The 12427-nt window shown below is 38.1% G+C and overlaps 1 protein-coding gene across 1 annotated transcript in view; it reads right to left on the bottom strand.

Moving 5' to 3' along the window:
* The window catches only part of LOC104214600 (structural maintenance of chromosomes protein 5), a 42188-nt gene that overhangs the window by 23031 nt on the left and 6730 nt on the right, over nucleotides 1-12427 (bottom strand). The window contains exons 13-21 of the mRNA XM_009764294.2: nucleotides 11795-11920; nucleotides 11615-11713; nucleotides 11020-11185; nucleotides 10795-10940; nucleotides 4803-4866; nucleotides 4572-4696; nucleotides 4368-4445; nucleotides 2040-2112; nucleotides 1255-1358 (exon numbers count right to left, since the gene is read on the bottom strand). Coding sequence (XP_009762596.1) covers nucleotides 1255-1358; nucleotides 2040-2112; nucleotides 4368-4445; nucleotides 4572-4696; nucleotides 4803-4866; nucleotides 10795-10940; nucleotides 11020-11185; nucleotides 11615-11713; nucleotides 11795-11920 — 981 coding nt within the window. The remainder of the gene's footprint in view (nucleotides 1-1254; nucleotides 1359-2039; nucleotides 2113-4367; nucleotides 4446-4571; nucleotides 4697-4802; nucleotides 4867-10794; nucleotides 10941-11019; nucleotides 11186-11614; nucleotides 11714-11794; nucleotides 11921-12427) is intronic.

A 12427-nucleotide genomic window follows, 5' to 3' on the forward strand; every position in this document is an offset into this window, starting at 1 on the left:
GTGGTGTTAGCCAGGTGCCAGTCACGTCTATGGATTAGTTTGGAATGTGATCGCCTCTTCTTGGATTAGGGAAAAAAAAGCAAAAAAGCAAGACATGGTAGTAAAATCAAGTGCAGAGATAAAATGTCGAGTAATGGTTTTGCGACATGTCTATGGGATAGTTTGGAACGTGACAGCCTGTTCTCGGATTGGGGGGGGGGGGAAGCAAAAACGCAAGACATGGTAGTAAAATCAAGTGCAGAGGTAAAATGTTGAGTAATGGTTTTGCGACATGTGAGCTTATATGGTTAAAGCAACTTCGCAAAGAATTAAGGTGTGGGAAAATCAAAATGCACCAATGCAATTGATCTGAGACAATTAATACACATTGCTTTAAACCCAATGTTTCATGAAAAGGATATATAGTAGATTGTCACTTCATCAGACAAAAGATTGAGTAAGGGTGTATTACGACAAGTTTCGGCAAACTCAAATGAGTCATTGACAAATATTCTTACAAAACCACTTCAAGGATCCAGAACTGAATATATTTGCAGAAACTTAGGGGCATATATGTAAGCTCCAACTTGAGTGGAGTGTTAAAAAGTAGAAAATTATTAATAGGCAAGAATCTTTTCTTTGTAAATATAGGAAAATTTTAGAATATTTGTAATGGATAATTAGGAACAGGAATTCTTTTCCTTTAAGGAATGGAAATTACTATCCCTTCCCTTTTTAAGATTACTTGCAAACACTACTTAAACCCGTAGTGTTCGAGTAATCAAGAATTCATGAGAGAATAATCAAGAATATCATGCCTAAATCTCTTCTTTCTTCTTTCAATACAAATTGAAGCCCAATTCAGGAAGCAGTCTTATATATTTCTATTTTGTCAATTAAACTCATATTTTGTCTCTCTAGCTAGACAATATTCTAATGGGAACTATTTGTCTATGTCCATTTAATTTATCCAATTACTGAGTTCCCTTCCTAACTATATATATCAACAAGCAGATGCCACATAATGGTTGTAATAACACATAAAGGACATGAAAGTTCTCAAAACCTCTAATTTTATGTTTTTCTTTTATTCTTTTGTTTTTCAGATAACATAATGAATAAAAAAGAGGGATAACAAACTGTTATTAAATAGAAGCACCAACAATTCCTATCCATACAAAAAAAGATGCAAGAAGGAACAGTAATAGCAAACAGGCTACACAAATGTTAGGTGTCCAAAGATTCACAAAAAACTGTATTATTTGGGAAACAAACCTCACAAAAAGCCTGCTCTAGTTCTGGAGTTATAATGGCTACTGATTCTGCATGCCTCTTGGCAGCTTCCAGTTGCCGTCGGCATTCCTCTGTCTCCTTTTTACCTAATCAAGAAAAATAACAAATTGGAAAGCTATATGGTGTAATAATTTCACTCAAGGCCATAAGCAGTAGTGCAGGCAGAGTTTTGCACAAATGGTTGTCGACCTATTGTCACAATTCGACTTGTATATACAGGTTTGGGTCTAGGTCTAAGTCTATGGGGTGTAAGACTTTAGTTCCTATCTCAATTTGCTGTTTACTTTGCATTATTTTTAAGAGGTTTTACCAATTGTATATGTACATCCAATTTTTAGAAAGATCTTATATATACATATATAATAAAAAGATTTTGGCGAAGCGTGTCTAATGAAACACTTGGTTCAGTATCAAAGAACATTGGTGTTAAAGCCCTCAAGAATCAGGAAGACAGATCCGGTCACATCATTCACCTAAGCATTTGCACCCAGATATCAATTAGTAGGAAATAACAATGTCCTCTACTCCTCCCACTCATAGACATGAATAAACTACCAAATGATGGATTACACAGCAGGTTCAGACTATATCCCCATGGTTCATTTCCTTAATTTTTTGGGACCCCCTGTAGTTTCTTCTTTTTTGTCAGCCAGGCGAGATGGTCTTTCAAAGTTATAATATCACTGTGCAATATGTAAGATAGTCAATTGTGAAATCGCTAACTACTGAAGAACTTTTTGAATTGGACTAATTACTGAAGAACTTACAGTACTCATAATGCAGAGATGCTTGCATAGCAAATTTTTCTTGGTGCTTCACATTAGCTTCCATCTCTTTTATCTGAAAAGATGAAAAGGAAGCATAATTCACAATCATAATAAGATTTTTTAGGTCTAGTGAAGTCAGTCTCAGTTTGTTAGACTACTTTCAACTACCAGTAATGCACGAAGCCCATATTCTTCGCGTGTTAGACTAAATTCAACTACAAGTCCATATTCTAGGTATCAATCTATTTATTAAGAAGAAAAAGCAACAACAACAACCCAGTGTATTCCCACAAGTGGGGTTTGGGGAGGGTAGGATGTACGCAGCCTTACCCCTACCCTGGAAGGGCAGAGAGACTATTTCCGATAGATCCTCGGTTATTAAGAAGAAAAAGAAGAAGAGAATTTATGTCCAATGAAGTCAGTCTTGGCTTGTTAGACTACTTTCAAATACAAATAATGCTAAAAAACCCATATTCCTGCTACCAATCTGTTTATTTGAAAAGAAAGAAAAAAAAAGACCAGACACAACACTACAGACCAACAGGATTACATTTGATTTGCATTGGCAGACAATTTGCAGCAAACAAAATGAAAAATTAATTCATAAACCTTGCGCTAACATCAGCATAGTACCTTCTAATCAACGACACAAAGCATCATATCTGCTGCTCTTTCTTTCTTTTTTAATTAACTCATGCATTTGCTTTTTATGTAGCAATAAAGCCTCCTTTTTGAGAACTATAGCCCTGTTTAATTTTCAGCAATATGGCATAGTGAAAATGCACAATTGAAATAGTAACAATAACACGATAAGCTATTAAAGGACAGAATTTGAAGTGCAAGATACTTAAAGCTATTTTGTATTGGCTATATTGCGTTGTCCAAAGAGCAAATCTTTCTACCATTTGTGAACATACTGCCAGGGAATTTTTATTTAACATAATGACACCGGGCCCTCCCCCAGGGTAGAGGTAAAGTCTGCGTAGACACTACCCTCCCCAGACTCCACATGTGGGATTATACTGGGTTGTTGTTGTTGTTGTTATAATGACACCGGGCCTTTGTTAATCTTGAATATAAAATGTAACATTAAGAACATATTGTGTCAGTGTTCAGATTATAGCAGATACAACTTCTCTAGGATGTCATAAAGTTCAAAAGGCCAAAAACCTTGAAGCAACATCTTAATTTGAGGTTTCAGCTTTATCATGAAATAATTCACCATTATAAGAGTAGCTTAATCAAGAAATAATAGAAACAGCAAGGAGTTAGGAGGAAGCACCTGAAGGATTTGGGACAGTAAATAAATAAAAACTAAAAAGCCATAATAATGCCACAAGACAAAAAAACATTGGAGATGATACCTCAATCATGTGACTTGATTTATTTTGCCAAATAACCCTTATGCTGCAAAACCTAACCATCTACTGGTGAGTAATAAACACAAAGTCCAAAATATCCTTTAATTTAATTTTCCTGCTCTTTATCATACCAGCCTTTGCGTCGGAACTAGCTTTCCCTTTCTATAACATGGGAGGTGCAGATATTTGAAGCCTTCTGCTTGGATCCAAAAGTAGGAATTTAGGGCATCGAGAGTTAATTAATACTCTGCCTTGAAGAGTCGCAGCTATGTTAAGTTTCACGCCAAATTGGATATTACCGAGCATTGATTTGTAGTTAGTCTTATTTTTGTGTTGCGACATATGAATTAGCAAGACAGATGCATCCCTCACGCTAGGCACAACTTGAGAACCAAGTTGATAAGTAACAAGATTTATTTCTCAAAATGGACATTTCTCATATACAACAGGTAATGAGAGCGTAGCGACTTAGAGACCGGCATTCCTATCTCGAAAGTCCAACCCATAACATATATAAGATGGTATCATTAGGGCAGCAAATATAGAAATTTTGATGCAGTACTTGTCTTTATTGCAAATTTTCTCCAGGAATAGGCCCCTTGTTGACCTAGAAATTGGCATTTCTGTCAGGGTGTGTAGCTCCAAGATAACTATTGCTAAGCTCTCAACAAATGTAGTGAGGAAAACTACTGCGATTTATCAAGTGACACTTGCCTCTTAATCTGTCCTTTCTCCTTATTCCATTCCTTCTTTTCAAGTCCCACTATCAAGTACAAGAATTCCATTTAAGCAAACCCTAGGTCTCCATTTCCCAGTAATATAATAGTCCTTCTACTCACACCAGCATAACCTGACACAGACCACTCATTTTTCCGGCAGTGCACAACTATTGTTTTTAATTTCTTCGATTTTCTTAGTTTATCTACTTTGGTTTTATACAAAATAGGTCCTAAAAGAGAAAGTGTACCTTCAGCCCAAGTTCAAGGGATGCCATGTTATGTTCAGCATAATTTCTTCGGTGAGCCACAGCATCAATAAGTAAATTCTGGCACAACAGAAAAGAGAAAATCAGCAAAGATACATACAGCAGAAGTACTAAACTTCACCGCTAAGGAACTAATCATAACTTTAGAGGCATCAGAAAACAGAAACATTAAAAAGAGCAATTGACCTTGAGTTCTAATGCAAGTTGAAATCTCTTTAACTTCATAGCTTGAATCTGGTCAATAAGCTTTGCAGCTATACTATCCAGGTCATCCTCTCTTTCCAAAGATTTCATGTTTATCACACGCTGTCCTAAAGTTGGAGAAAGTTTTTTGTTGAAGGAACACAAGATAAACAATACTGAACCTGTAGTTTGTATTATACATACTTCAAGTAAAAGATTATAAAAGATACTCACTGACACGGCCTTCCATCTCACGCCTTCTTTTCTTCTCAAGTAGTGACTCATTTATAATCTCTTCCTACAAGTAAATAACAAAATATACTAATTATGCTTGAAGTAAGATAACATTTAATATGTCATCAACAATTAGGACAACTTTCAAACATATGAACGACATTGATGTTATATTGACGGGAAAAGTTAGGGAAAGAATCCCTTAGAGTAGAATCTCTTCAGATTGACTAATTACACAACGGGAAAAAAGAGAAATGTGCAAAAGCGAATTCATATAAGCAAGAAAAAAAGATTCGAAATGAAACACGGTTCCACAGCTAATATTATTTTACATGCGAAACCTCCATCATCCCCATCCTCGACTGCCAACACACATGTGAGGAAACAGAGCTATCAACATGCTTTCCAGCACAAACAGTTCAATGATAGAGTTTTTGGAATTTTTTCCTGTCTACTGTTCAAGCTATTTCAGGTTCTGGTCTCTTCGTTATAGCATTGGCACATTAAACCTTAATTAATTTGAAACAAGCAGCTTCGATTCATATACTAATGGAGTTGATACAAATAAATGGAACTTTGGAACCCCTTTTATTCTCACACTTCCTCTGCTAGCCACTCATCTGAGCACCTATGTTACCTCACTCCAACCCCTGCCTTACAGTCTAAAAAAAATACCCTAAGACATCGTTCAATCCAACCCAACCTTGCATTTATTCCCGCCACCCAATAGTTTATGCGGGCCAGAGGCTAGCTACAGTGAGTAATATAGGTTGATGGCGAGGCCACAAGGGGTTGGGAAAGGGTCATAGGATTTTGGCAAAGGGAGTGGGGTTGTTGCAGGGCCTAAGAGAGGGTCTTGTGGAGACTCAGAAGGGGAAATCAAGGGGTAGGAATTCCATGACAGACTGTCTGCAAAATTTTCTTCTCCATTTTGTTGGTCCTGCATGTACGATGACCAAATTTGCGTATTCACACAGATCAAAGGTTAAATGCTCCACGGCCCATGCTCTATATTACAGAAACTGTTAAGTAGTTAGTCATGTGTCCCACATCGAGAAGTAGATACCTATTATCATGTAATCACCGTATATAAATAGGGCGTTGTACAACACTTTAATTAAATAATAATATTTCTCCCGTGCTTTCTCACATGGTATCAGAGAAATCGTGAGAGATTTATCGCTGTGCATAAATTCCAGCGATTCCGGGAAGAGAAATCAGTCAACCAGAAGTCTTTTTCCGGCAAACACAGGTCTGCTGCAGTAAAAAAAGCCACTTTTCGACAGTTTTGTGCAAAAACAAACACCACCACGAAGTAGATCGGCCTCCGCCGACCAACCCATAAAATATCTCCATTAGAAAACCCTCCACGCGCTCCCATGCGCTGCCGGAAGAAATTTTTCCGGCGAAATCACGCGCCGGCGCGTGGCCCTTTCCGGTCACTTTTTTGGAAAAATTTCTTTGGGATAGATTGTTCGCAAGGGAATTCCGACCCTACCCATCCAAGTTCACCAAATTCCGACTACTTTTATATTTTTCCAACGTGAACAGTGATTTTTCACGCGTGAACAGTGATTTCAGAAGAGTTTCTGATTTTTCCGACGTGAAAATTATAGTGCCATTCATAGCAGAAGCCTTTGATTCACAATCCGTTGGATCCAATCCATTGAATCCAATCCAAATGATTTCTTTATCAGATCATATTGAGTTCCTTCATTACAAAGCATGTAAACAGACATCTTCAGAGATAGCTTCCGTTGTTCAAACAGGTAGTAGCGTGACTTGTGTCTCCCAATTTTCAACCTCCGAGTCTTGGGTCATTGATTCAGGTGCATCGGATCATATTTCTGGTAACAAATCCCTTGACTACTATTTCGTATTCTCAATCTCTTCCAACAATCACAATGGCCAATGCGTCTCAAACCATGGGAACTGCAATAGGTCACGCAAGCCCACTTCCTTCCTTACCTTTAGATTCAGTTCTTTATGTGCCTGGTAGTCCTTTTAATCTCATAGTCGTTAGTCGCTTAGCCAAATCACTTAAATACGTTGTTTTATTTCTTGATGACCTTGTTTTTATACAGGAACAAGAATGCAGTATGGGGCGGATCATTAGTACCGAGTAGGGATTGCAATGGGGCGGGGTGGGGTGGGTGGGTTTTGATTTCAACTCGGCCCGCCCTACCCCGCCCCGCATAGTTATTATTTCAATTTTCAACCCGCCCCGCTTAATTTTTTTTCTAAAACAAACTAGTTTGACATTTTATTATTTTATAAAATGGAGAATTTAATAGAATCACATAAACATAAAACTGAGAATGTATTATGCCGGTCTTCCAAAATAAACTAGTTGTCCATGTCAGGAAAAAATGAGAAATTGAGAAAGTGTCGGCAATAAAATTGATTATACATATAGTTATTCTATAATTTATGTATGTATATTTGAAATATGTATATTTGGTTCGGATAATACGAGGATTAAGTCAATATCATGATACATGTTGAAAAAATTGGGGACATCCATCACAGTAACTTGACTGTTTAAGGCAATGTTTTGATTTAGAGTAACTATTACAAGTGAAAATGTGAAATCTCTAGTTAAATTTAATTTCTTTCAAGTGCGCAGACAAATTTAATTTTGTTAAGCCCTTATTGCCACAAGAACAATAGAAGATGCAGAAATTGCATACATAAAGTTGCCCCGCATTGAAGCCGCATTAAACTCGCAACCCGCCCCGCTTTTAAAATTTTAAAAATCGTTTTAACCCGTCCCGCCCCGCCTCGCCCCATTGCCATCCCTAGTACCGGGCGTGAATCAAATGGACTTTATTACCTTATCCTTGCTAAATCACATGGACTCACATCTTGTCTTCCTTTAACAACTTGTCTTGTTACTGATTCACCAGATTTATTACATAAACGGTTAGGACATCCCAGTTTGTCAAAACTTCAGAAAATGGTACATGGTTTATCTCACTTGCCCACTCTAAAGTGTGAGTCATGCCAACTTGGTAAGCATAATCGCTCCCATTTCCCTCGGCGTCTTGATAATCGAGCAGTCACCTTTTACTTTAGTCTATTCAGACGTTTGTGGTCCTAGCCGGGTCAGTTCTACTTTGGGATTCCGCTACTTTGTCAGTTTCATTGATGATTATTCCAGGTACACTTGGATATTTTTGATGAAAAAGCGATATGGGTTGTTTTCTATTTTCCAGACCTTCCATGCTGAAATTCAAAATCAATTTGGGGTTTCTATCCGCACATTTCGTAGTGATAATGCCTTAGAGTATTTGTCTTCCCCATTTGAGCAGTTTATGAACTCTCATGAGATTATTCATCAAACGTCTTGTCTGTACACATCTCAACAAAATGGAGTAGTTGAAAGAAAGAATAAACACCTTATTGAAACTGCTCGTACCCTACTCATACAATCTCATGTTCCGTTGCGTTTTTTTTTTTTGGGGGGGGGGTGCAGTTCTCACATCTTGCTATCTTGTTAATCGTATGTCATCTTCAGCTATCCAGAATCAAGTTCCATTTGTTGTTCTATTCTCCCACTTACCTTTGTTCTCTCTTCCACCCCGTGTCTTTTGGAAGCACGTGTTTTGTTCATAACCTTACTCCAAGAAAATATAAGTTAGCTCCTCGTGCTCTTAAATGCGTATTTTTGGGTTACTCGAGAACGCAAAAGGGGTATTAAAGCTATTCTCCTGACCTCCAACGGTACCTTATGTTCGTTGATGTTATCTTCTTTGAAACCCAATCATACTTCACAGGTCCAGGTAATCACTTAGATATTTCTGATGTACTACCAGTTTCATCTTTTGGAGATTCCGTCACTATCTCCCCTTCATTTTCCTCTACAACTCCAACCCCACCACCTACGGCTCTAGTTGTAGCTCCACCACATATAGCTCCAGTTCCACCTTCTGCAGCTCCACCACTCTTGACTTATCAGCAGATTCTGCACCTACTACAGACTTGTCTCCTCTTAGTCAACCAATTGCACTCCGCAAAGGTGTACGATCCGCATTTAATCCTTAATCCCCATTATGTCGGGTTATGTTATCATCGTCTGTCATCACCTCATTATGCTTTTATATCATCTTTGTCCATTGTTTCTATCCCTAAGTCTACAGGTGAGGCACTATCTCATCGAGGATGGCGACAGGCTGTAACTGACGAGATGGCTGCCTTACATGCGAGTGGCACTTGGAGCTTGTTCCTCTTCCTTCATGTAACTACTGTTGGTTGTCGTTGGGTTTATGCAGTCAAAGTCGGCCTGGATGGCCAGGTTGATCGGCTTAAGGCTCGTCTTGTTGCAAAAGGATATACTCAAATATTTGGGCTTGATTATAGTGACACTTTCTCTCCCGTGGCTAAAGTAGCATCTGTTCGTCTTTTTTTGTCCATGGTTGTTATTGGCCTCTTTATCAGTTAGACATTAAGGATGCTTTTCTCCACGGTGATCTTGAGGAAGAAGTTTATATGGAGCAACCACTTGGTTTTGTTGCTCAGAGGGAGTCTAGTGGTCTTGTATGTCGATTGTGCAGGTCACTATATGGTTTGAAACAATCCCCTCGAGCTTGGCTTAGTAAGTTTAGCAGAGTTATCCAGGAGTTCGGCATGACACGTAGTGAAGCTGATCACTCTGTGTTTTATCGACATTCTGCTCCTAATTTGTGTATTTATCTGGTGGTTTATGTTGATGATATCGTTATAACTGGCAATGATCATGATGATATTACTAATCTGAAGCAGCATCTCTTTCAGCACTTCCAAACTAAGGATCTGGACAGATTGAAGTATTTTTTAGGTACTGAGGTCGCTCAGTCTAGCTCAGGTATTGTTATTTCACAGCAGAAGTATGCCTTAGACATTCTTCAGGAGACTGGAATGATGGGTTGCAAACCTGTTGACACTCCTATGAATCTGAATGCTAAGCTTCTTCTAGGACAGGGGAGCCTCTTAGAGATCCTACAAGATATAGGAGGTTGGTTGGCAAATTGAATTACCTCACGGTGACTAGACCTGACATTTCTTTTCCGGTGAATGTTGTAAGTTAGTTTATGGATTCTCCCTATAATAGTCACTGGGATGCAGTTATTCGCATTCTTCGGTATATAAAGTCAGCTCCAGGCAAAAGATTACTATTCGAGGATCGAGGCCATAAGCAGATTGTTGGGTACACAGATGCTAATTGGGCAAAATCACCTTCTGATAGACGTTCTACGTCTGGATATTGTATTCTAGTATGAGGTAATTTGGTCTCCTGGAAGAGCAAGAAACAGAATGTAGTTGCTCGATCTAGCGCTGCAGCCAAATATCGGGTCATGGCTATGGCAACGTGTGAGCTAGTTTGGGTCAAGCAGTTGCTCAAGGAGTTGAAATTCAGAGAAATCAGAAAGATGGAACTGGTGTGATAATCAAGCTGCTTTTCATATTGCGTCAAATCCGGTGTTTCATGACAGGACTAAACACATTGAAATCGACTGTCACTTTGTCAGAGAAAAGATACTCTCAGGAGATATTGTTACAAAGTTTGTGAAGTCGAATGATCAGCTAGCAGATATTTTCACTATGTCTCTTACTGGTTCTCGTATTGGGCACATCTGTAACAAGCTCGGCACATATGATTTATATGCACCGGCTTGAGGGGGAGTGTTAAGTAGTTAGTCATGTATAGTGTCCCACATCGGGAAGTAGATACCTATTATCATGTAATCACTGTATATAAATAGGGTGTTGTACAACACTTTAATTAATTAATAATATTTTCTCCCGTGCTTTCTCACAGAAACCAAACATAGAAGCTATAACTCAAGAAGCACAAGCACATTTTTTCGAGCATCCTATCACTACCTCACTCCCCCCACCCCCAAAAAAATAAAATAAAAAAAGAATAATAAACAGATGTCCAAGTGTGAATTTCCACATACTTGCATATAAAACAACTTCCAGAAACCACAACTAAAAGAAGAAAAAAAAATACCCGTTGCTTTTCGAGTTTGGCACCTTGATCCTCTATGTTTTTCAATTCACTCTTAACTGCCCTGAGATTATCTTCAAATGCAGAAACGGCTTCTTCCAACTCAAGTTTCTGGGACTTGAGCCTCTCAACTTCCCCCGCATCCACATCTGAAGAAAATACTTGGACTAAACCAAAAAGTTTTCGGACGAGGCATTAATACATAAAAACAAAGGGCTAGTGAGATACTGCATAGCAAAAGGCGAGAGTGTTCCACTGATTCAACAGTGCCAGAAACATGACCACCATATCTGGATTTTTTCCATCTGTAATGATTTTCAGGGGTCCATAAATCAAAGATGCCCAATTGCAACGCCTCATCAGCTCTCTTATCAGTTTCACGTGAGCCTATGTACTGCAAAAAAGCAACAGATCCCATTAATGTTTATCCGGGAAAAAAACTTGTTTCTGCTTCAATTGTTCGCGAACTCATTCTATTGGCTTTCACTGGGATGCTCGTTATTCCTTATGTGTGTCAGTCCCCTTTATAAAATCATCTATTAGCACAAAAAGGAAGGGAGAGTTTGTCCAGGTAGCAAGCCACAGCTGGGTTGAGATATGGCCTCTCCAAAGGTATCAGGTTAAAGAAGATGTGGAATTGCAAAATTTTACTTGTGGGTAAAAAAGACTTTGTTGATACAAACTTATGAATAGGTAAATATAGATACTTATCAAAAGAAGATTTCGGGTATGTCGATTCACAATATTCGTGTACCCTTATGTTAATCTACTAAAGCTAAGTTCAGAAGAAAATATCTTAAGTTTTTTAGAATAGTAAGCCTACAGAAGAATCCAGCCCAAATTGGTCGATTAGAACTTCCTTGACTGCATCTGGAGCGTCAAAGACTTGGTCAAGCCTTGAATGGATGCCTAGCATACGCATCTGTGGAAGATAATAACAAGAAAACCAAATTAACATATAGATTAGCATCAAACAGGAGGTCTTAGAGAAGCTTATACATACCTCCTCAGTAATTTTAAAGGGAACACGGCTCTGGCGTTCATCCGCTACATTTAAAACAGGAAGATTAAATGATCGCATATTTCTAACTAAGAAGTCACGGTCAGTTGCATCTTGTGTTATAAAGGCCTGCATATGTCAATAAATAAGAGAACTGATGAGATGAGAAACAATTTTTCAGTAGCACTAAATCAGACTAATAACCTTGATTCCGGAAACCTTATTTTTTTTGAAATGGTAAGGTATTATAGATATCAAAAAATCAGCACTAAGAGAGTGCTGTGGTTACATCCCAGAAAACAACAAAAAAAGAAAAGAAAACCCTCTACAGAAGTTATCATTTCTACAGAAGTTATCATTTTTTTTGGAAACCTTTTGATGTCTCCGCTTGTACATTCTACAGAAGTTATCATTTCTATAAGCATGCAGTATGCCCATGCAATGACAAAAACACCTTACTCAAAGTTACAACTTAAACTAGAAAACAATTGGTGAATGTCACTTAGCGATGATAAGATTGTTAAAAGTACAACTCCAATCAATGCTTTCTACAACTGCAAATCTCATACCAAAGCACAAAAGAACAAAAGAAAAAGGAGTACATCAAACTGAATACTCAAGTTTAAACTTCAATAA

This window comes from Nicotiana sylvestris, chromosome 9 (assembly GCF_000393655.2).
Source record: "Nicotiana sylvestris chromosome 9, ASM39365v2, whole genome shotgun sequence".
NCBI classification, from domain to species: domain Eukaryota; kingdom Viridiplantae; phylum Streptophyta; class Magnoliopsida; order Solanales; family Solanaceae; genus Nicotiana; species Nicotiana sylvestris.